This window comes from Bos taurus, chromosome 19 (assembly GCF_002263795.3).
Source record: "Bos taurus isolate L1 Dominette 01449 registration number 42190680 breed Hereford chromosome 19, ARS-UCD2.0, whole genome shotgun sequence".
NCBI lineage: Eukaryota > Metazoa > Chordata > Mammalia > Artiodactyla > Bovidae > Bos > Bos taurus.
This window is the reverse complement of record NC_037346.1, coordinates 49,255,201-49,280,759: the sequence shown is the minus strand read 5'-3', so window position 1 is coordinate 49,280,759 and position 25,559 is coordinate 49,255,201. Positions and strand designations below refer to the sequence as shown.

Genomic DNA, 25,559 nt, shown 5'->3' with positions numbered 1-25,559 from the left:
AAGCTCCATTTGAGCAAAAATTCAGAGTTGCTACCTTCTTGCCCTGCAGAGCTCTAAGTAAGAAATGTGAAGGAGATGGAAGCGACTCCCCAGAAGGGTGAGCCTCAATCATGGGGCCCAGTAAGATCACTTGTAAGACAGCTTTTTTCCTAACAAGCTGCTTCCTGTGGGGTGCCGCCTTTTGAGATTTTAGGAGATGGAGCCAGCCCTGGGGTTTCATGATGCCGCAGAGCTGAGGTAGCGTTTTCTAAGAGATCCATGGGACTGGCTGGCCAGCCCCATCCAGGGCATGCAGACAGGCAGGCCGGTGTTCTCTTTTGCAAGTACAGTAACTCTTGAGAGTGGGTGCTGTGCTCAGTTTTCCTGTTGGCAGTTGCTTCTGGCATTTTAGCAGCTTTCTCCAAACTAGCAAAATGATTGATTGGTTATGACTTTCTTTTAAACTTTTTATTTTAAAAAATGTCAGATCTGCAGAGAAGTTGCAAGAATAGCACAACGATTCTAGATATTCACCCATGGTTAAGCTTTTCTACATCTACTTTGTCTCTCTCCCTAAATATTAACACATTATTATTATTTTTTCCAGAATTCTCTGAGATTAAGTTGCAAACGTCACTCACCTTTAAGGACTTCAGTGTGCATGTCCTAAGAACAGGGACTTTCTCTTACATGGTCACTCTGCAGTAAATTCTGGAAATTTAGCATTGATGCAATACTATTATCTGATATTGAGTCATATTTTTGTTGTTGTTCAGTTGCTCAGTTGTGTCTGACTCTTTGCAACCCCATGGACTGTAGCACACCAGGCTTCCCTGTCCTTCACCATCTCCCAGAGCTTGTTCAAACTCATGTCCATTGAGTCAGTGATGCCATCCAACCATCTCATCCTCTGTCGTCCCCTTCCTCTCCTGCCTTCAGTCTTTCCCAACATCAAGGTCTTTTCTAATGAGTTGGCTCTTTGCATCAGGTGAGCAAAGTATTGGAGCTTCAGCTTCAGCATCAGTCCTTCTAATGAATATTCAGGATTTATTTCCTTTAGGATTGACTGGTTTGATCTCCTTGCAGTCCAAGGGACTCCCAACACCACAGCTCGAAAGCATCAATTCTGCCAATTGCCCTGGTCATGTGTTTTATAGTGAACAACCATAGAAAACCTTCACTATTTGTGTGTTCATCCAAGCACACCCATTACTTTTAGTTGTTATTTTCTTTGGACTTCTTTAACCTGGAGCAGTTTCTCTACTTTTCTTTGTCTTTCATGACACTGGCATCTTGAAAAAACACAGGCCATTTTAGGGGATGTCCTTCTTTCTTGGGTTTTCCTAGTTGTGGTCTCATGATTAAATTCGGACTTGTATTTTTGAAAATTCTATAGAAGCAACGTTGGGTCTTGGTGGACTTTCAAAATGTCCTTCCCTGACATGTGTGATTTTCCTGTTTTATTTTCTGGCCTTTGAGGAGACTATGGCCTCTTTCAGTTTTCCAGCCTGTATTTATCACGGAGCTGGAGTTGGGGGGCAACTGTGTGGGGTCTTCATTGGTCGAGGCTCAGGCTAATGCCTTCTAGGACTGGAGAAGAAATTGTGGCTGCCTGACCCAAGAGAGAGAGCAGGAAAATCCCACAGCAGGGGCAACAACGGACTTCTGAGCTGACCTCTACCTTCTGCAAACGCTGATGAAGCCCTAATAGGCTCCTTCAGAGCAGAAGTGGATCTGATGGTTTTTGAGGGAACAGAGGCCAAATTCTTTCCCTCCATTTGTCTTTTGTACCCAAGCTGCTGAGCTGGAGAATTCCGTTTGGATGCTTTTCTTCCTAAATAGTATGTCCACCCTATCTTCTCCTTTTTACCTGCTGTTACCCTAATTTAGCTTCTTACCTCTTTCTAGAACAGTCTCTCACTAAAGCCATCTCCCACAAAGCTGCCTGAGGGAAGATCCATTTAGACCCCAAATGTGATCATGTCGCAGTGGCCTCCACTGCCAGGATGGAATTCCATCTCACCACTACGGTTTCTTAATTTCATACTCCCTGTCTCAAACTATTTCCCAAGTATCAGATGTTTATAGAATCTTCAGCATCACCTGGGAGTTTGTTAGAACCTCAGACCCTACCCCAGACCTTCTGAACCAGACCTGCATTTTAGCAAGTTTCCCCGGGTAATTTACATGCACATCAGGAAGTGCTATTTAGAATATGCTGGAAAGATCTTACTGTTGCCCCTCAGGCTCTTGCTGTTGTTGGTTTTGAGGCATGAATCTCAAACTGTTCTTTCATCAAGGGATTCAGTGTCTAAAATTAAATTTTGCAATTATTTTTTCCAATTCCTTCCAAAGAAGGAAATTTCATGGATGGGCTTTTTCTCAATTTTTCTTTTTCCTCGCACAATTTTTTTTTTCTAAACTTTGACATCTGCTACTACTCGTTGGCTAAAATGATGTGATCTGCTAGCAGTCAACAAAATGAACCAAGTACCAGCAAACAAATGCTAACGTTAAAACTCAACGTTGGTGGTATTTAGACCAACAGTTCAGTTCCACAACAGGAGAAAATAATAAGAAAAAACTTAACTGTTGAGCTTTGATGATATATGAGACATTGAAAGACTGAGGGATGCACTGATGAATGAGATACAATTTGCCGCAGCCTTTTGCCTACTTGGAGACCACATAGGCTCATAGTGCCGGGACAGTTAGAGGGACCAGAGTCTTTGGAGTGCTACCTATCCTTATTTGTAGAATTCAGTGAAATAAAAGCCTTTTGCTGTCACCTGTCAAGTTTATTTCATCTTCCATGTCCAGACAGCTATCTAAAACAGTGCAGCCAGGACATTCCTCCGGATTCTCCGATTTAATGGTTTTTTAAAACAAAAATCACAACGAATCTGTTGCCACTTGCTTGATTTCGCTTTCCTTGGAGAGATTTCAGAAGCCAGGAGCTGAAAGATAATTGTTCAACCCTGAGTGTTAATGACTTATGAGCTTCTAATTTAACCAAAGTAGCAACAGCTGAGACAAACCGCTTACTAGAAGTAGTGTTTCCCCTGACAGGTCCGTCAGGGAGATATGCATCGTGATTTCTGGGAGCCCTAGAATTTAACCATAACCAAATGTTATGCAGAATAGTGAATTATACATGTGATTGCTTTACTAAAATATTATCAAGAAAGGCTTGGTATGGCTTGGCACGACCTTGAAAGATGAGTTGATGTGAGTCAGGCAGATAGGGTGGGGAAGAGCCTTAGGGCAAAAAGATGAGCAAAAGCCAGGGTGTGGAAAGTTGAAATAGTGAGTTGTTAGGAAGTTTGACACTCAGGGGTGAGTGGGGCACGCCTGGAGCAAAGATGAGAGAAAGGAGGAACACCAGACAACATAAGTTGACAGGTTGAGGCAGGTATACCAACTCCGTACATTTGTGTAACATTTTGGAGTTTGCAAAGTACTTTCATGCCTGTTTCTCTTAACTGGTGCTGACTGCTCAGTGAAGGGGCAGGACACAGAGAGAGCTCACTTCTGGATGACGAAATGGAGGTCTGAAGCAGCTTCTGGGCTGACACAACTCATGAAAACAGGATTAGACCCAGATATTTTGATTCTTAGGGTCTGCCCTTCCCACAATAAACTGATATGTTCCAGGGGCAACAAAGAAACCATGCTAGCATAATGGGAAGAAAACTCAAGGGTAGATATACGTAGATGGATGGATGATGGAAACCTGAATCTCAAGAGAAAGGATATTAGGGATTCTGCAGTCGTCCAGGTGAGATAGAGAACAAAGGTCTGTCAGGGAGATGGATTGGTGAGATATGGAGGCAGATATAGAAGAATTCTGAGCACGTACTACCTGACTAGATGCAAGAATATGAAAGAAAGAAGAGCCTAGGATGGCACCCAGGTTTTTACCTTGGATAATTCAAGGACCATCAGAGGAAGAGAGGAAGGGCAGATTCAAATCTTGGAGCCAAGGGGGTAGTGATGAAGACAATAAGTGTAACTTTGACTGCGTTACTTTTTTGGTAATTTTAATTTTATTGGCATGTGGTCGATTTACAATGTGGTTAGTTTCAGGTATACAGCAAAGTGATTCAGTTTTATATATATATATATAAAATATATATATATATATATATATTCATTCTTTTTTAGAGTCTTCTCTCATATAGATTATCCCAAAATGTTGAGTTGAATTCCCTGTGCTACATAGTAAGTCCTTGTTGGTTGTCAGTCTTATATATAGTAGTGATAGCAGCATGTGCGTGTCCACCCCAAGTTCCTGATTTACCCTACACGCACACACACACACACACATTTCGTCTTTGGTAACCATTGTTGTTTAGTCACTAAGTCATGTCTGCCTCTTTGTGACCTTGCGGGCTGCAGCACACCATGCTTCTCTCTCCTGAACTATCTCCTGGAGTTTTGGTAACCATAAGTTCATAATTTTGAATATATTAATTTTGAGTAAAACCAGAGACTGGTACCCAATAGTCAGTTGATACCAAAGGTCTGGAATTCAGTAATAGTGTCTGGGGTATACAAGAGATTTGTTAGGTCATTAGCAATCAAAGGTTAACATTTTATTACAAGTGTTTACTGTAATAAAAACAGTGTGAAAAAAAAGAGAAAAGACAAAAAAGGGAACGTCTTAAACACTTAATAGTGAAAGAGTGTTCATTTATGCCACACCTGCATAGTGAAAAGTGATTCATACCTTAAAAATGAGTACTAGCCTTGTGATTTTTTTTTTTCCCCTCTTAGTGATACGAACATCTAACACCACCAGGGTACTTACCACCAGGTCAAAATAAAGTGGGTGTTACCTGCCATTAACCAAAATTCCAGAAATAGAGACCTGATTGAAATAAAAAGGTATGTATTGGAGTTCAGCCTGGGAGTCACAGATTCAAAGAAGTATTTGAATTGTATTCCGCCAGACTACGAAACGGGGAAGGCTTATGAAAGCAAAAAGCTGCAAGGTTACAGTGAGTTTACATGAATTGTTTCTCAAGAATTGTAATTGGAGCCGGCAAGGAGTAAGCATGTTTGGTAAGGACAGATTGGTTGAGATCTGAATTGTTGCATGGGTGGAAAGGGAGACCTTGAGACCATAAGGTTGCAGCTGGCAGGTGTTGTTCTGAGTATGGCTGGCAGTGTCCTTGGGTCAGGTACAGTTCAAAGAAAGTTCAGGTTCTCAGTGGTACAGAGACATGTCTGAGACCGGATTCTCCATGGCCACCAGGCTCCATTTTCTCCGCCTTAACTGTGGTTATTCCATTTTAATTTCCATTTGTCATCACTGCTCTATGTCATCGTGTCCTCGCTGCAGCCGGGTGAGGCAGGAGCCAACACTGCCCTTCCTTCACAGTTGAGGAGAGTAAGGTCAGGTCACCCTCAGCAGCGCCCCCAGGTCGCCCAGCCGAGCCATGGAGCCCAGTCCACCGACTCTGGAGTCTGGGCTTATCGCCACTGCAATGTATTTTCTCTCGCCACCATTTTCTGATTCTGTATTCCATAATACAGGAGCACACAGGAACGACAGGCCCTATCGAGGGCCTCTGGTCTAATTACGCCATGAGCTGGAACAGTGCTCAGGAAGCAGCCCCCTCCGCTCTGCTGGCCCCTGTCTGCCTTACCCACGCCTCGTGAGCTCCTTCTGGAGCCTTCCGGTCAGCCGCCCAGGGCAAGTCTGTGGAGCTCAGCCAGAAGCCTTGCCTCGTACCCCGACTTTGCCTTGGGGGAGGTATTTAACACCAGTCCAGGCAAAAGGAAAAACCAAACAACACAACCTACCAGGAAAATGTAACCGTTTGTTCCTCGATTTTGTTTTTTCTGACAGTAGATGCGATCTATCAGGATTGCTCAGTGTGTTTGGGCTGGTGCCCATTTCATTGTGCCTCCAGAAAGGCATGCCAGGAATGAGCTAGAAAGAGACACAAGGTCCTGAAGTACCTCAGGACGCTCATTTTGGGAACAAGAGAAGGAAACTGTGGCCTCTAAAGAGTAAGAGTCCTGGCAGCCTTCTTGGGACTCTCGGCATTGTTTTTTGACTTCCGGGTATGGCTGCCAGACCAGACAAGGCCTCAGCAAGCCATCTACCTCAGCATTTCAGTCCCTTCCCTCCAGGCTGAGTTAGTAGCTTCTCAGTGAAAAAAAAGAAGTACAGGTGGTTTTTGCCTATCAGGAATGTTACCTCTCTGTGCATAGGATTCGTTGTTTGGCTCAGAAAGGTTTCAAGAAGGACAGAATCAACATCACCTTGACAAACACTGAGGCTAGTGAAGGCTGGCCCATCTTGAGCCCCAGAGTGTTTCCAGATGAAATAGCCATACTTCAACTTGTGGGAAAACCAGCAGTTCTAGTTCCCGGAGACCACCCTGTGAATTAAAATCGGAAGGAACAAGGAGAAATTGAAGCTATTTTAAGCCCGGCTTCTGGGACTTGTTTTAGGAAGCATTATTGATCATACTGCAGGGAACCCGTGTGTGTGCTCAGGTGCCAGGAGCCAGCATCCATGTGTGCCCGTGTGAAGTCCTGGTTTGATCTCATGACACAGCCTGTGGGTCCAAAGGGGACTGTGGCCACAGAAGGAATTCAGGTTGAGCCTGTTCTGTGCTGAAATCAGACAGAGCTTATAAAAAGAGCCTTGTTACAGCTGCCCTGGGAACCGTAACTTAGAAGCGTTTCTGTGCCGTTAAAGCCTTTTCAGTAAATGAATTGAGTCATAGCATTTGTGACCCTTCTGGGTTGTTTTAATGTACTTTTTTGTTCCTTTCTTAATTAGTTACCGTGATCAGAGCACCTTATGAGAACACTGTCTTGCCAGTCCAAATCTTTTTCTCAGCAGTCACCGTGTCACTTTCTCTTGAACTGTCTTCACCCTTTGTCTCACCCAGATGAACCAGGGGTCACCATTGTTTCCTGCGTGGGACTTCAGGTCACAAAACCAAATGGCTCTCAACTCTCTACTAGTTTTGCTGGCACTGTTTCTAGATGCATGTCCTAGGACAGAAAGAAGTGTTCTTGTATTCAAAGGGAGCACACTGTGAGTTCCTGTCCACTGTGTTATGTCCTCTGACCCTTAGGCCTCTGCCCAGCCCCTTCCCCAGGCATCCTTTCCTCTTACATCTCTCTGTGTTCTCAGCCTTAGGTGTGTTTATCAGCAGCTTTTGGCTTTGAACTTCCCTGATGAGCAACGCCCTACATTACCCTTTCCTTCATTTCCACTGTTGTCGTCAGATTTCTGCCTGTTGGTTTTGAATTTTCTGCAACCTTTGAGATAGGTGGAGAAAGGAAAAGGACAAATCTCCACCACTGGTCGATGTTAAAAAAACAGTTGTTCATGACACTTGGTGAAGACAGGCTGACTTCAGGGTGTTGGCATGGTTGGGTTCTGGGTTGCAGACTGCAACTTCTCCCTCTGTCCTCACATGGAAGAAGGGTCTAGGCACTTCCATGCTACTGCTGTTCAGTCGCTCAGTCGTGTCCAACTCTTTGCGACCCCATGGACTGTAGCCCGCCAGCCTCCTCTGTCCATGGGATTTCCCAGGCAAGAATACCTGGAGTAAGTTGCCATTTCCTTCTCCACTGGGGACCTCTATGGAGTCTTTTTTTTCTGAGGGATCTTTTTTATAGAGTTCTAATCCCATTATGAGAGCTCTACACTCATTCTCCCAAAGGCTGCATCTCTTGATACTGTCACACTGGACATTAGTTTTCAATGGATTTGGGACAGGGAGATACAAACATTAAGTCCATACCAATCTTTAACTAACAACATCTGCAAAGAATCTATTTCCAAATAAGGTCACAGTCTGAGGTTTGGGGTGGGCAGGAATTTGGGGGAGATACTAGTCAATTCATTTCAGGAGTATTGATTCATCTGCTCGTAAAGAAAAATTAACATAACATCCTATAACCCAGCCATCCCACTCCTGAATATGTACCCTAAAGAAGTGAAAACTTGTATTTACACAAAAATGTATCCACAAATACTTTTAACAGCTCTCTTCATAATTGTCCCAAACTTTAAACAGGGGAATAAACAAATTGCTATACATTCATACAGTGGAATACTACTTAGCAAGAAAAAGGAATGCACTTGGATTTCCACAACCACAGGATAAATCTCAAAGGCACTGTCCTGAGTAAAAAGACTAGTCTCACAGGGTTAAAACCTACATGATTCCATTTGTATGACATTCTTGAAAAGACAAAAACTGTAGGGTTAGAGAACACAGGAGTGGTTGCCTGGAGTTGGGGTGTAGGGAGATTGTGATGAAAAATTAGTTTCTTGGGGTGGTGAAACTGATCTGAGTCTTCAATTGGAGTGGTGGTTACAAGAATCTATACATGTGTTAAAATTCATAGAACTATGCATTCCCCCAGAAATCAATTTTAAAAAAGATGGTTTCAGGGGCAGGGAGTCTGAAAAAACAAGGACCAACATCTTACTAAAGGTGCTGAGTTGTCTTTGTGTGTGTGTGTATCTGTGTGTGTGAATGATGAGATGGCCCTGAAATGAAATGTTAGTGGCTCAGTCGTATCCGACTTTCTGTGATCCCATGGACTGTAGCCCGCCAGCCTCCTCTATCCATAGGATTCTCCAGGCAAGAATACTGGTGTGGGTTGCCATTCCCTTCTCCAGGGAAATCTTCCCAACCCAGAGATTGAACCCGGGTCTCCCACATTCCAGGCAGATTCTTTACTGTCAGAGCCACCAGGGAAGCTCTAGTTTTTCTATAAAGTTTATTTTTAAAATTTTGTCTCCCCTCATAGAAAAAAACACTTACGGTTACCAGAGGGAAAGGGGAAGAGAGGGATAAATTGGGAGTTTGGGATTAACATATACACACTGCTATATATAAAATAGATAACCGACAAGGACCTGCTACATAGCACAGGGAATGGTGTATATCTAATATCCTGTAACAACCTATAATGAAAATGAATCTGAAAAAGAATGTCATGCACACACACACATATATATACATATATTCTCCCTTGCTGGATTCGGAGTGAAGTACTTCTTGTCTGATAATACGTAGCTTTTAGTACTTATTACTTAGTAACAGATATAATATCTTATATGATGCTGTTAAGGCTTCCCTGGTGGCTCAGATGGTAAAGCTTCTGCCTACAACGTGGGAGACCCAGGTTTGATCCCTGGGTCGGGAAGATCCTCTGGAGAAGGAAATGGCAACCCACTCCAGTACTCTTGCCTGGAAAATCCCATGAACGGAAGAGCATGGTAGGCTACAGTCCAGGGGATCTCAAAGAGTTGGACACTACTGAGCGACTTCACTTTCACTTTTTCTTTCACTTTCATGATGCTGTTAATTAAATCTTGCAACAAATCAAGTTTTGCTGCAAAATCATAAGCCTGCTTGAGAGTGGACCTTATCTCACACATTAAGAGGCACATTGTTGACCACATGTGTGTTAGTTGCTCAGTCATGTCTGACTCTTTGCAACTCCATGGACTGTAGTATGCCAGGCTTCTCTGTCCATGGAATTTTCCAGACAAGAATACTGGATTGGGTTGCCATTTCCTTCTCCGGGGATCTTCCCAACCCAGGAATCAAACCCAAGTCTCCTGAATTGCAGACAGATTCTTTACCATCTGAACCACCAGGGAAGCCCTGTTGACCACATAGCAGATGCTTGGTAATTATTTGCTGATGTGTTGATTGCTGAAGCCTAGTCTCTTCTCTTCAGAAAACTGTTATTAAGTATGTCCACCTTCAGCAATTATTTTTTCCACTATAACAAAATAGAATAAACAACAGCTCTTTATTCTGGGAGTTGGAAAGAAGCAGAAATGTTTTTAAAGAGATGGAAGAAAACCATCCTTTTTTTTAATCTGTATGTTAATGGCAATGGGGAAGACAAGTTGCATATTCTGAGGTTGGATCATCTAGCTTACACATTCATGAAATGGTCACCACTGAATTGCGTGGGCATGAAAATGTTCTTAGTAGGAATATGAGTAGAGATGGGGTAATGAAATGATGGTTGTCTTCATCAATAACTGGGACTATTTTTTTTCCTGGCCATAAGTGTTTTTCAGGCTCTCCCTACAGGTATGCTGCCATTAGAGAATAATCAATAAAAAAATCATGAACCAACTCTAGCCCCATATGCCTAACGTATTAACCAGGGACCCACATCCTCTGCACCAAACCAACTGGCCACTTTGCAAATCCAGAGCATTGAAAGCAATGTTAAAACAATAATTCTGCTTCCAGTGTTCCTCCTTACTGAACCTATTCTTTGTTAGTGTGTCTTAGTCAATTGCCTCCCCCTGAAACCTCCCAAGTATATTGAAAAAAGAGCAGAACAGTGGCTTAACTGGGATTTTTCGTCCCTTAAATCATATGTGAAGCATAAAACAGGATGACTGATTAGCCACCCCTACCTTGCATCCTTGGTAGCTCAGACAGATGGCAGGAAGAAGCTTGGGTTGCCCCCCCTCCCCACCTCAATTTTTTTTTAATATTAGACTTTATTTTTTAAAGCAGTTTTAAGTTTATGGAAAAATAGTGCAGAAAGTACAGACAGTTCCCATCTAAACTTGGATCATAAACCACAGAACTTACTGTTATAGAGAAAGGGGCTAAAAGGGGCTACAAACCCATCATCCTCAGGACCATGGATTTCTGAAAAGCTGCTGTACACAGTGCTCTCCCTGTCTGGACAGTCACAAGAGAGACCACAAAATCTAGAAACACCTAAAAGCAAAATGAGAAATAAATAAATCTAGAAAGAGACTGCAGTTCAAGGAAGAAATATAGTGCGTCCTTAAAACACATTCCACATTTATCAGCGTACCTTTCCCTTCTGAGTTGTGTGAGTTATGACCACATGACTCAGCATCTGTCTGTATTAAATACGGGGCATCTCCCCTTCTCCATCCCACCCACACCCATGTTTACCCTCCTGGGAAAATCTTTTTTAAGAATGGAGCTATTAATGGCCACATAATGGTTCATCGAATGGATTTATCATAATTTCCTTGGCCATTCTCCCATACTGGAATAATTTGGCTGTTTGCTTTTTTCCTCCCTCTTTCCCTCTGTTTTTTCTTGCCATTACATTAATGTTGCAATGAAAATCTTTGTGCATTAAGCTTTTCATTTATTTAAGATCCTTAAGATGAATTATCAAAGCTTAAGTTCACCAGATCAAAGTATGTGAAGACTTTAAAAATACTTGATATTTAATGTTCATAAGGCTTTACAAAAAAGAGAAAATTACCCCCTTTTCATTTTGGAATCTGTAAGATAGTATTTACTCAGGAAATTTGCTTTCTGGGTAATATTGCTTAGTTCAGATTAAAAGAAGGAGTTTACTGAGTGCTCATTGCCTAGTTGGGGAGGAAGGGGACAGAGGTCAGAAGAGTCAGTCAGATTGGCACTGAAACCCGCTACAGATGACTTGTGGGTGGATATGTCTGATAAGTAACCACAGAGGGGAGCATTATTATTGGAGGTATAGAGAAGGTACCACATTTGAGTCCCACACCCAACTCCCATCTCAGAAAGGGACAAATGCTGCCCAAGAACCTCCCAAGGACGTGAAGGCACTTAGCACCTGTGTCAGATGACAGCCTGGTGGAGCTTTGGCTTAATGTTCCAACATTAAGGGGCTTCTTCCCAGTTGGTGCTAGTGGTAAGGAACCCACTCGCCAGTACAGGAGACCTCAGAGATGCGGGTTCCATCCCTGGGTCAGAAAGATGTGCTGGAGGAGGGCATGGCAACCCACTCCAGTATTCTCACCTGGAGAATCCCATGGACAGATCCTGGCGGCCACATTCATTGGGTCACAAAGACTCGGACATAACTGAAGCGACGTAGCACACATGCACACCAACATGAGGATGTGTCTCGGTCCTAAGCTGTCTCAGCAGAGCTCTTATTCCACCTCAAAGAGCTGGTGGTTGGACCAGAGTTCTAACAGCTTCTGCTGTGGCGGCTGCCACTGAGGAAGCCCCAGTGAATAGTTACTCTTGCTGTTTTTCTTTGAGACCTTGCTAAGCCTCTGTTTGCAACAGCGTTGGCTTAATTCTGGATGGTGCCCTAAGCTAAGCATGAAGATGAGAGTGTTTCACCCCTGCCATGGCCTCTGATTACATTATGTCATGGCCACTTCCTGCTTCCCCTCTGTGCACCACCCAAATCAGCTGGATATGGGGTGAAGGAGCAAAGAACAGGATGTAGGAGCCTAACAAAACCTGGAAGTCACTCAATATCACTGACATGTTAACTGCAAAGAACTCTAGTGGTCATCTAGGTCACTTGCTCTCCACTTCATTAGAGCCACAGATCTCTCTGAAATCAGGTGAAAGTGGTCAAACTCTGTTGCCAGAAAGAAAGCATCTCCCCAGATGTTGGGTACAGCTCCAGGATATTTCACAGTTCCCTGATACCCATCCATCTAGTCGAAGGAGATGCAGGGTCTTGCCCAGGGTCACATAGAGGAGATAACTCAGTTCAGATTCAGCTCTCCTGATTTCCACTGTGGGACCTGTCAGCCAATACTAAGAGGTTTCCACTCTCCATTGAGGTCTATATTGGGAATTATGGAAAGTTAGGGTGCTTACCAGCAGATAGAACTGGGACTTATGAAAAGAACCTAACATCAATTACTAAGCAATATTCCTGCCATAGATTATTCTCTGGAAGATAGAAGCTAAATGTCTTCCAGTCATTCAGCAGCATGTATTGAGCACCTATGAGCATCTTCTAAAAGCTCTAATCATTGGGAGATTAATTATTTATTGGAAATTAAGATACTTTGTAATCTCAAGCCTGAAGAGAATGTTGAGGTCCTCAAAGTGATTTTTTTGTAGCTTTGTTCAGGTGGTGAGAACCGCACCCTGAAACATTGACTTCAGAAGTGCTTGTTATTTCATGGACTTGGGTGTGAGAATAAGTGTCATATTAAAGAAAGAGTCCAGAGTTGGAACTTAAAAACTACCTAAGTAGATTCTACTGCAGTCTCAACAGAAAAGCTCGAAGTCATTGGGGAGTTCCCAATAACAGTTACTCAGGACATACATTTTTCAGTAGCAGGAGGAGAACCAGATTCTAGTTTCATCTTTCTGGAAAGAAATAGGAAGCACTTTTGGTTGATATTTATCTTCTCAGTCGGGTGCCAAGAGGCAGCCTTTTTATCACTGGAGGAGTCTGATCGGGAAGCCTGGAGGCTTGCTCTGACTCTGAGCCTCTCTGCCAACAGGCAGTGTGACCTCGGGCAAGGCACTTTACTTCCTGTGCGTGCGTGCTCAGTCATTCAGACGTGTCCAACTCTTTGTGACCCTGTGGACTGTAGTCCACTAGTCTCCTCTGCCCATGGGATTCTCCAGGCAAGAGTACTGGAATAGGTTGCCATTTCCTCCTCCATTGGATCTTCCCAACCCAGGGATCGAACCCACGTCTCCTGCGTCTCCTGAGCCTTAGTTTTCTCATCTGAAAAGTGGAAATAATAATACTATCCTGACCATACAGTTGTGGAGTCAACATAAATGACTCCTCTTCTGGCCTGACAGTCTGTCCTTTCTTTTGTAACAAATATTTAATTCACCTTGTATTTTGGGGAATAGCTTCCCAGTCTGTCTCTCTCACTAGATGATAATTTGTGAAGAACAGGAACTCAACCCTTATTTTTGCAGCCCTCAAAGCCAAGGGCAGTATTTCATATGCAATTGAGTGTATAAATCAGGGCCTCATTAGGAGGCCTACACCACAAAAAATTTGAACAGGAAGAGTGTAATATAAGGAATTATTAATTTATTCTAATTATTAATTAGAATTATTTGATGGGCACTGGAGCAGCAGCTCTGCAGTGCTGGAGCGACTTTGAGGACATATCCGAGGGCAAAGGAGAAGCCCCAGTAAGATGGTAGGAAGGACGAAATCACGTTTAGAATCATACCCCATACCCGCCAGAGACGCTCAGAGGGCTCAAACAAACCTTATGCGCACCAGGACCCAGAGACCCCACAGAGACTGAGACCGAACTGTGTTTGAGTGTCTCCTATGGAGGTACAGGTCAGCAGTGGACTGCCGCAGGGGCAGGGGCTCTGGGTGCAGCAGACCTGGGGATGGCATGAGCCCTCTTGGAGGAGGTCGTCATTAACCCCACCATAGAGCCACCAGACTTACACAGGACTAGGGAAACAGACTCTTAGAGGGCACAAACAGAGAACCTTGTGCACACCAGGACTCAGGAGAAGGGAGCAGTGACCCCACAAGAGACTGACCCAGACTTGCCCATGAGTGTCCAGAGTCTCCGGCAGAGGTCTGGGTCGGTGGTGGCCTGCAGCAGGGTTGGGGGCACTGAAGGTAGCAGTGCATGCATAGGACCTTTTGAAGGAGGTTGCCATTATCTTCATTACCTCCACCATAGTTTGGCCCCAGGTAAATAACAGGGAGGGAATCGGGCCCCACCCATCAACAGAAAATTGGATTAAAGATTTACTGAGCATGGCCATAGCACTTGTCATAGCAACACAAGAAAAGACTCTACACATGGACATCACCAGATGGTCAATACCAAAATCAGATTGATTATATTCTTTGTGTCCAAAGATGGAGAAGCTCTATACAGTCAGCAAAAACAAAACCGGGAGCTGACTGTGGCTCAGATCATGAACTCCTTATTGCCAAATTCAGACTTAAATTGAAGAAAGTAGAAAACCACTAGACCATTCAGGTGTGACCTAAATCAAATCCCTTATGACTATACAGTGGAAGTGAGAAATAGATTCAAGGGATTGGATCTGATAGACAGAGTGCCTGAAGAACTATGAACAGAGGTTTGTGACACTGTACAGGAGGCAGGGATCAAGACCATCCCCAAGAAAAAGAAATGCAAAAAGGCAAAATGGTTGTCTGAGGCCTTACAAATAGCTGTGAAGAGAAGTGAAAGGCAAAGGAGAAAAGGAAAGATATACCCATTTGAATGCAGAGTTCCAAAGAATAGCAAGGAGAGATAAGAAAGCCTTCCTCAGGGATCAATGCAAAGAAATAGAGGAAAACAGTAGAATGAGAAAGACTGGAGTTCTCTTCAAGAAAATTAGAGATACCAAGGGAACATTTCATGCAAAGATGGGCACAATAAAGGACAGACATGGTATGGACCTAAACAGAAGCAGAAGATATTAAGAAGAGGTGGCAAGAATACACAGAAGAACTATACAAAAAAGATCTTCACAGTGCAGATAATCACATTGGTGTGATCACTCACCTAGAGCCAGACATCCTGGAATGTGAAGTCAAGTGGGCCTTAGGAAGCATCACTATGAACAAAGCTAGTGGAGGTGATGGAATTCCAGCTGAGCTATTTCAAATCCTGAAAGATGATGCTGTTAAAGGGCTGCACTCAATATGCCAGCAAATTTGGAAAACTCAGCAGTGGCCACAGGACCTGAAAAGGTCAGTTTTCATCCCAATCCCAAAGAAAGGCAATGCCAAAGAATATTCAGACTACCACACAATCGCACTCATCTCACATGCTAGCAAAGTAATGCTCAAAATTATCCAAGTGAGGCTTCAACAGTACATGAACCGTGAACTTCCAGATGTTCAAGCTGGTTTCAGAAAAGGCAGAGGAACCAGAGATCAAATTGCTAACATCTGTTGGATCATCGAAAAAGCAAGAGAGTTCCAGAAAAACTACTTCTGCTTTATTGTCTACGCCAAAGCCTTTGACTGTGTGAATCACAACAAACTGTGGAAAATTCTGAAAGAGATGGGAATACCAGACCACCTTAACTTCCTCCTGAGAAATCTGTAGGCAGGTCAGGAAGCAACAGTTAGAACTGGACATGGAACAACAGACTGGTTCCAAATTGGGAAAGGAGTACATCAAGCCTGTATATTGTCACCCTGCTTATTTAACTTATATGCAGAGTACATCATGAGAAACATTGGGCCGGATGAAGCACAACTGGAATCAAGATTGCCGGGAGAAATATCAATAACCTCACACATGCAGATGACACCACCCTTATGGCAGAAAGCAAAGAAGAACTAAAGAGCCTCTTGATGAAGGTGAAAGAGGAGAGTGAAAAAGTTGGCTTAAAACTCAACATTCAGAAAACTAAGATCATGGCATCCAGTCTCATCACTTCATGGCAAATAGATGGGAAAGCAATGGAAACAATGACAGATTTTATTTTCGTGGGCTCCAAAATCACTGCTGATGATGACTGCAGCCATGAAATTAAAAGATGCTTTCTCCTTGGAAGAAAAGTTATGACCAACCTAGACAGCATATTAAAAATCAGAGACATTACTTTGCCAACAAAGGTCCGTCTAGTCAAAGCTATGGTTTTTCCAGTAGTCACGTATGGATGTGAGAGTTGGACTATAAGGAAAGCTGAGTGCCCAAGAATTGATGCTTCTGAACTGTGGTGTTGAGGAAGACTCTTGAGAGTCCCTTGGACTGCAAGGCAATCAAACCAGTCAATCCTAAAGGAAATCAGTCCTGAATATTCATTGGAAGGACTGATGCTGAAGCTGAAACTCCAATACTTTGGCCACCTGATGCGAAGAACTGACTGACTGGAAAAGACCCTGATGCTGGGAAAGATTGAAGTCAGGAGGAGAAGGGGATGACAGAGGATGAGATGGTTGGATGGTATCACTGACAAGATGGATATGAGTTTTAGTAAACTCCAGGAGTTGATGATTGACAGGGAGGTCTGGTGTGCTGCAATCCATGGGGTCGCAAAGAGTCAGACACGACTGAGCGACTGAACTGAAACTTTGATAAGAGTAATTATAAAGATGTAAAGAGAAGTCTAAAGCATACCTAAGGCTGAGGAAGTGGACACTAGGAAGAACAAACTCAGAAAGGGCCCATCTCCATGGCTGGAGCTTGACCTCCTTGCAGAGATTGTGATCATAGCCCACTGGATGGCAGAGAAGTTTGCTGTGTTTCCTGGATCAGAGGTGGTCCACAGTTGCTGGGTGGCAGAAAAGTTCCCTCTGGGTACAAGTGAGATGAGACTGGTGGGCAAGAATGTAGAGTCAGAGCACCATTGGCAATGTGCGGCTGGAGCAGAGGGGTACCTACATCAGAAGGGCCACAGTGAAGGCCAGGACTCCAAAGTCACCAAGCAGCTGTGCACTCTGGACATGCAACTGGGACAGAGCAGCACTTCATTCCCCTCTCCCCCCAACAGATTGTATAGCAGGAATAAGATTCACACCAGGAAGAGAAGCCCCCTTCTTCCTGCAGGGTTCCTCTAATACACGGGCTTAGTGTCATCCTCGCTGTCAAGAAGTGCTTACAGGGTCTGGTCTGTTAGAGCAGAGACTAAAGGGTGAATTTGGAGCAGAAGGGCAATAATGTAATAATGTGATAATGGGTGATCCAAAACTGTGTGAATTAAATTAGGAAAAGCCACCTAATCTGTCAATAACTCCCTTAACCCCTGTTCATTTCCCCTTCTTTCAGTCCCATAAATTTTACCACCAATAAATGTCAAAGCTCTCTAACTTCTCTTGTAATTTACTCTCTAGCAGCTCATTTGCCTCTGGGGTGTTCCGTTCTGTTTTGTTTTCTTAATGAGGCACGTCTTCTCTTGCACACACTTAAGAGATTCAAGCAAAAAGAGAGAGAGTGAAACACACAAACACCCTGAGACCCGGTGTTTCATTTCGTGTTTTATTTCTCCACTCGAATTTATTTTCCCACCATTTCCCCATTTCATTTCAAAGCAATCTACCTATCCCTCCCAAACACTTTGCGAGTGTCTACATGCACTTGACTTCACTGGGCCGTGGTCGGAATCAGAGCTGATCCAGGAACCAGTCTTCCTCTGCCTTTAGGAAAATGCAGTGGCCTCCTCAGTTCAGACCGGAGAGTCAGTCTCCTTGACCAGATCTGAAGAGTCCAGTATCTGACCATTATAGAAGGAAACTGGTGGCAGAGCAAACAGCAGCCTGGGCAGATAATTACCAGCACAAATATTATTCAGAAAGCATTTGGAAAGGACTAGCAGTTTCAACTTGCAAAGAGCCCTCCAGATGCTATCCTGGGGGAGAACGTGTTATTAATAGGCTCCAAATTTGTGTCAAGACAATGTTCTTAGGCATCAACCACCCTCTTCTTCCAAAATATTTCGTTCTCTTCTGGAGAGTCAGGTTTAATTAGTGTTAGCAGATGATTCCCTTGTAGGAATCAGCTTAACAGTGAGATTGGGGTACGGTTAAGACTTTCTCCAAGGATGAAGTGATTTGCGAACTTTTTACTATCCTTCAGAAGTGATGAGAAGATAACCCTGTAAGGTCAGAAAAAAATGGCAGTGGGGAAAAGTAGAGGAACCAGAGTGTATATCTGTATACGTGGCTCTCTTACCTATTTCTTTGCAAGTGTTGGGCATTCTGGGCCAGTAGAACCAAGCCTAGATTGACAAGAAGGCATCTCAATACTTTTTCAAGCTCCACCTTCATACCCCTGTATGTACCAAAGAAATCGTGCTTTTAAATGATCAAGAATAATACACTGGGTAATGGAATTGTGGACAGTCTTTATTTTCTTCTTTTTGTTTATCTGTATTTTCTGCAATGAGTGTATGTTATTTCCAAAATTAAATATATGTAAACACTTTAATGGAAAAAAAACCCTTATTTTTCTTCTCTAAATCTCAGGCTGTATCACTGCTTTTTGTCTCCTATCTACCCAGAACCTTTTTAGCCTCTTCCCTCTCCCTGTTTAGATTAACTGCCAAAAATCAGCAGACTTCCTTTTTGGAAGAGACTTTTGGAAGAGATTTATTTCTTCACTCTTGAACTTCTAAAAACAGCTTGTTTTATCTTCTTCCCCTCACCAAGCGGTGATTGATGCTACACCTGCCTCTGATGTGACAAAGTGTAAGCGATGAATAAAAGCTTCGCATGATTCTTGCACATTCTGAGGCAGCGGAAAGCTCTCACCAGGGGCACTGAGCCATGTGAAGATGCTCTGCGGGGAGTTATTCTGCCTCACGCACCATTGGGCCAACTTGCGGGCACCTTGAGGATCTCACCCACCGTCACTAACCTTTGATTTGTTGCTCTGCTCTTTCAGATTTTTGACAACGAAGCCAAAGATCTGGAGAGAGAAGTTTGCTTTATCGATATTGCCTGTGATGAAATTCCAGAACGTTACTACAAAGAATCTGAGGTGAGCAATAGACGGGGTGTCAGGTGGAAGAGAGTTATTCTTTCAACAAACTTTTACTAAGTCCACCCTGACCCAGGGCACGTCCATCTGTCTTTCTGTTGATTCAATTTGCTGTTACCTCTTACTGAATTCTTTACTGCGAGTCTCAGAGTGGAGTTCCTACTTCTTGGAGCCCATCATTAACCCCAGCTGCCACTCAGTTTCAGTGAAGTCTTCAGTCTCCCCACCTCTGCCATCATTCTTGGCAGCAAAATAACTCGCAAGGCTGAACCACCCAACTGATAACTGGCCTATAAAACACAGCGGCCACCTCTGGCTTCCTGTTTGGCCAGGCCTGGGGCTAGCCTATCTTCCCCTCTGCAGGGGCTGTGTTTTATTTATATCTTTGGGGTCTAACACAAAGATAACGCTCAATGAGTCATCCCTGAGTGAATTTTGAAATTTGGGCAGCTTGTGTCTGCACAGAAGCTTTGTCTCAAAACTGAAAGGACCTGCATAAAGCCCTCTCTTTTTTTAATCTTGACTGAGAATAAATTTAAGAGAGTATCTTTTTATATGATTCCCACCTACCAGAATCCACTGTTTGCCTCGGTGCAAACGTTTATCCTGTTAGTGTATGTCCGCACTTACGGCCTGTTAGCATTTTTATTAATGGCTGCTGATGGAGCTTGGGTGACCCCGTGTAAGTAACGTCCCAGCCCTGCAACAGCAGATGCTGGGCTGTGTTTGTTGTTGAGCAACATGCAGCCAGTCACAGTATGTTTGGACTCGTGGTCCTCTTCTCGTCCTTGAGCGGGAACACATGGACCTTGAAACTCTTTCCTCGGCTTCATTAAGGCTGATTTAAGATGTAATAAATAAACCCGGTAAGAATGAATTCCACCGTGACAGATGCTGGGCTCTGAGTGTGGTTCAGACTTTTTTTGCCTCCACCTTTTGGGATTCATTTGGATGTCAGAGTCTAACCCAGTCTTAGCGAATGCTTAGCTGCTTAATTGCAGGCATGTGCTCTGCAGCTGCTGTCCCTTCAAATCTTGAGAGAGGCTGATGGGAATGACTCTTGGTGGGACTCAAAGGCTGAGCCTTTGAACGTCATCCATTTACATTATACGTTGCAGCCAGCCACACTCATGAAATTTCAGAAAAACAAAGAAAAGTGCTCTCTGCATAACTGTGGGTCTGCTCAAGAAGAGAAATTTGGCCTCCCCTTGTCTTCCTTTTCTGTGGTTTCATCTCAAGGCCACCAGTACTCCCGGGGCTTCAGTGACGGGGAAAGCATCAGGCAGTGCGCTGGGTGAAGCCACTGCCTTGTCGCCTCTGTGGCTTCCTGAGCCTGGGGGACTGTTGTCTTACCTGAACATCCTGGTCCCTTTGGTAGCTCAAGCCTTCTAGAAAGGCAGTGTTGCCAGAACACTCTGAACTGATTTCAGCTCTTCCTCTTAGATGGCTTCAGTGTGGTCCTGCCTGGCATCGGGGATCCCCTGATTCAGTGGAAAGTCTTAGCACAGATACAGAATACTAATGACAAAATCAGCAAGACTCATTTCTAGTCAGCCAGTGCCTGACTCATCTCCCTGTGCTTTGTGCTCCCAAGAACCACCACTGGAAAGCTTTTCCTCATTGACACAGATATTCGAGGAACATTTTTTTCAGGCTTCATTGTCATTCATTTTCCCAGGCCATAAAGTATTCTTTTCAAGATACAGTTTGACCAAGGAAATGAGAGAGGAATAGTCATTCATCCAGTAAATATGTACCGAGTACTCACTGCGTGTCACAGACAATATTTAGATGGGGACGTGGCAATGAGTGAACAGAAGAGACACAGAGGGTCTCTTCCCTTACAACACTTCCAGTCTAGCACGGGAGCCAGACAATAAAGAACTAATTCTGTAATAAACATGTGGAGTTAAGGAAGTTTGCAGGGAGAGACCATGATAAGGAAACTGAACATAAGATGATGGGATCAGGAAAGATGCTCGGGAAGACATGACCTGCAGGAAGAAAAGAGCTGGGGTCAGTGCTCCAGGTGGAGGTGACAGCGTGCATGGGAGTCCCACTGTGACATCTGTGAGGGAGCGAAAGAGAGCAGTGTGGCGGCAGCAGCAGAAGGAAGAAGGGAAGGACGGGAGGTTGGGAAAGAGGATGAGGCCACGTTAAGATGCTTAGATTTTATTCGCCTGCAGTAGAATGCCTCTGAAGAAATTAAAGCTGGGGCATCATATGCTCTGATTTATGCTTTTTCAAGTTTGCTCTGGGCGGAGAATGGACTGTCCAGGAGCAGAGTGGAAGTCAGGAAACCACTGAGGTCATCGGAATTATCTACTTTGTTGGTTATTTAGGTTATATGGTAACTTGAGCTGGACGGCTGGGAACAGAGGGTTCTGAGGAATCTATTGAAGATAGAATTGACAGGGATTGGTCATAAACTGGGTATGAAGATAAGAGAAAAGGAAGAGGCAGGATGACCTTAAGGTTTACTGTGTGGACAACAGATGGATGGGGGTGAGAGAAGAAAAGGAATGGGTTTTAGAGAAAGACGAATGGATATTGTGATGCCAGTGAGACATCTAGAACAAACAGAAATGAGCTTAGATAAGAGATCTGGGCTGGAGACAAATTGGGGAGTATTTTGGAAATAGAAGAATTTAGAGTTCTGAGGATGAATGAGAGTGAACAAGCATAAAGTAAAATGGGAAGGGAGTTCAGGTCCTGGTATCACATTAGGACAGTAGTGTTTGGAGATCAGGGAGAGGATGGAGAGGCCCCAGGAATCTGGAAAGAACTGGGCAGAGAATTAGACGGAAAACAAGAAGAGAGCACCAAGGAATGCAAGTTTCAAGAGAAGAGAGTGAATGGTTATGCTTAGTGCTGCTGAGAAATCAAATAAGATAAGAATGGAAAACTGTCTCCAAGAGCAGTGGCTCTAAACTGAAAGCATCCTTACCCCACAAGGATGCTTACAATGTCTGGAGACATTTTTGGTTGTCACAACTTGGGAGTGCTACCAACCACTAACCACATTCTAGAATGAACAGGACAGCCCCCACAACAAGAGTGGTTTAGTCACTAACTTGTGTCCAACTCTTTTCTGACCCCATGGTCTGTAGCCCGCCAGGCTCCTCTGTCCATGGAATTTTCCAGGCAAGAATACTGGAATAGGTTGCCATTTCCTTCTCCAGGGGATCCTCCCAACCCAAGGATCGAACCCGAGTCTCCTGCACTGCAGGCAACCAGATTCTTTACCTCTGAGCCACCAGAGAATCCCAACCCTCAGTAAGCCAAGGCTGGAAAATCCTGCCCTGAGAGTAAAGGTCATTGGAGATGAATTGGATTTCATTCATTGGAGGTCTGGATTTTGCTCATTCATTCATTCATTGGTGATCTGGATTTTGCTCTCACACCCAGAGCCACCCCTGCCTGTCCTGGAATCTTAGGGTTACTTAATGGATGTGGGAGAAAAGGGGCCCCAGAAGGCTCGACCCTGCAGATTCTATCAAGCACTGCTTCCCAAACAGTCACCAACCTATATTACACATAGAATTTCTTCTCACTCTCTCTGGCAGTTAGACCACAAAAGAAAGAGCATAATTGGGAACTGCAATAAAACTATAGGAAAAGTGTGTTCCGTGGGATTCCCTTGCAACCCAAAGCCATCATTCGACTTCTAGAATCCAGATTGCTGTATAAACCAACCAGAAGGGGGAGAGTGAGTTTCCAAGGCTGTTGGGTTGTGTATCATTAGCCAGGGACTGAGAATGAGGGATCGAGATACCAAGGGAACATTTCATGAAAAAATGGACACAATAAAACACAGAAATGGCATGGACCTAATAGAAGCAGAAGATATTAAGAAGAGGTGGCAAGAATACACAGAAGAACTATACAAAAATGATCTTCATGACCCAGATAACTACAGTGGTGTGATCACTCACCTAGAGCCAGACATCCTGGAATGCAAAGTCAAGTTGGCCTTAGGAAGCATCACTACAAATAAAACTAGTGGAGGTGATGGAATTCCAGTTGAGCTATTTAAAATCCTAAAAGATGATGCTGTTAAAGTGATGCACTCAATATACCAACAAATTTGGAAAACTCAGCAGTGGCCACAGGACTGGAAAAGGTCAGTTTTTATTCCAGTCCCAAAGAAAGGCAATGCCAAAGAATGCTCAAACTACCGCACAATTGCACTCATCTCACATGCTAGCAAAGTAATGCTCAAAATTCTCCAAGCGAGGCTTCAATAGTACATGAACCAAGAATTTCCAGGTGTTCAAACTGGATTTAGAAAAGGCAGAGGAACCAGAGATTAAATTGCCAACATCCATTGGATCATCGAAAAAGCAAGAGAGTTCCAGAAAAAGATACATTTCTTCTTTATTGACTATACCAAAGCCTTTGACTGTGTGGATCACAACAAACTGTGGAAAATTCTTCAAGAGATGGGAATACCAGACCACATTACCTGCCTCCTGAGAAATCTGTATGCAGGTCAGGAAGCAACAGTTAGAACTGGACGTGGAACAACAGACTGGTTCCAAATTGGGAAAGGAGCACGTCAAGGCTGTATATTATCACCATACTTATTTAACTTCTATGCAGAATGCATCATGTGAAATGCCGGGCTGGAAGAAGCACAGGCTGGAATCAAAATTGCCAGGAGAAATATCAATAACCTCAGATATGCAGATGACACCACCCTTATGGCAGAAAGCGAAGAAGAACTAAAGAGCTTCTTGATGAAAGTGAAAGTTGGCTTAAAACTCAACATTCAGAAAACTAAGATCATGGCATCCAGTCCCATCACTTCTGGCGAATAGATGGGGAAACAATGGAAACAGTGACAGACTTTATTTTCTTGGGCTTCAAAATCACTGCAGGTGGTGACTACAGCCATGACATTAAAAGACGCTTTCTCCTTGGAAGAAAAGCTGTGACCATCCTAGACAGCATATTTAAACGCGGAGACATTACTTTGCTGACAAAGGTCCATCTAGTCAAAGCTATGGTTTTCCCAGTAGTCATGTATGGATGTGAGAGTGGGACTATAAGGAAAGCTGAGCACCGAAGAATCGATGCTTTTGGACTGTGATGTTGGAGAAGACTCTTGAGAGTCCCTTGGACTGCAAGGAGATCATACCAGTCAATCCTAAAGGAAATCAGCCCTGAATATTCATTGGAAAGACTGATGCTGAAGCTGAAACTCCAATACTTTGGCCACCTGATGCAAAGAACTGACTGATTGGAAAAGACCCTGATGCTGGGAAAGATGGAAGTCAGGAGGAGAAGGGGACGACAGGGATGAGGTGGTTGGATGGCATTACTGACTCAAAGGACGTGAGTTTGAACAAGCTCCGAGAGTTGGTGATGGACAGGGAACCCTGGCGTGCTGCAGTCCATGGGGTCGCAAAGAGTCGGACACGACTGAGTGACTGAACTGAACTGAGAATGAGGGAAACAACTGGTTTAGAAGTCAAACCATATCCAAACAAATTTCTCCTCTGTACACTGTAAATAATTAACATCCTTCTCCCCACCACAAGAGTTTCCTTCTAAAATGAAATCAAACCTTGTCATTTTCTGCTTAAAAGCTCCATCCCTTAGTATGGACCTCTGCCTTCTCCCCTTTCTGACCCTCACCACCTCTGTGCCTCTCAATTGGAAATCTTCTAGTCATTAGTGTTTAGAGTTCCATCAAACGTGACTTCTACTCTGTGGGCTTCCTGGGCACCCCACTCGCTACCCATTGGAGCAAGAGTTTTGGTCTGTGGTTTCTGGATAATGCTAGCTCCACAAAAACAAGGGCTGTCTTCCTTATCACTGTACCCCAGCAGATAGGATAGCACCAGCGCATAGCAGCTGCTCACAGAACAGTTGTTGAATGAATGAGTGAAAACCATGGGCTTTATTTTTTTTTCTTCTAGCAGTGACAATCTCAGAATGAGTGCTATCAAAGAAAATGCATTTGTAGCCATTAAGCTAACAGTTGTGCATCAGTTCCATATATATATATTTTTTAATCTGAAGTCTACAGCTTTATGAGCTTTTTCTTCCAATCCATCTTTATAAGTTGACTATGTCAGCATCATAAATAGGAAACACATTTTCTGCAGAAAAGGCTGAAATGCTGGTGGACTCAATCTGTTCTGAGATTTTTGAGGTTTATCCATTCAGACCAGGGTTATCTGGGTCACCACTCAGCTCCCGTGTGTCCCTCTCTCTCTCTCTCACATACACAGTGCCACCCAGGACTAAGCAGGGGATTGAAGCATTTTCTCTTCTTTTTCCATTTGTCCCTGGAAACCTCCAAACCACATGAGAGGCAAGAATGCCTCTCTCATTAAGGTGACCGGAGCTGGAAATTTTCCACAGGGTGCCTTCTGTCTGG

At 43.7% G+C, this 25,559-nt stretch overlaps 1 protein-coding gene across 1 annotated transcript in view; it reads left to right on the top strand.

Annotated features, from left to right (window-relative positions):
- The window catches only part of PITPNC1 (phosphatidylinositol transfer protein cytoplasmic 1), a 215,743-nt gene that overhangs the window by 151,984 nt on the left and 38,200 nt on the right, over positions 1-25,559 (top strand). The window contains exon 6 of the mRNA XM_059878599.1: positions 19,076-19,171. Coding sequence (XP_059734582.1) covers positions 19,076-19,171 — 96 coding nt within the window. The remainder of the gene's footprint in view (positions 1-19,075; positions 19,172-25,559) is intronic.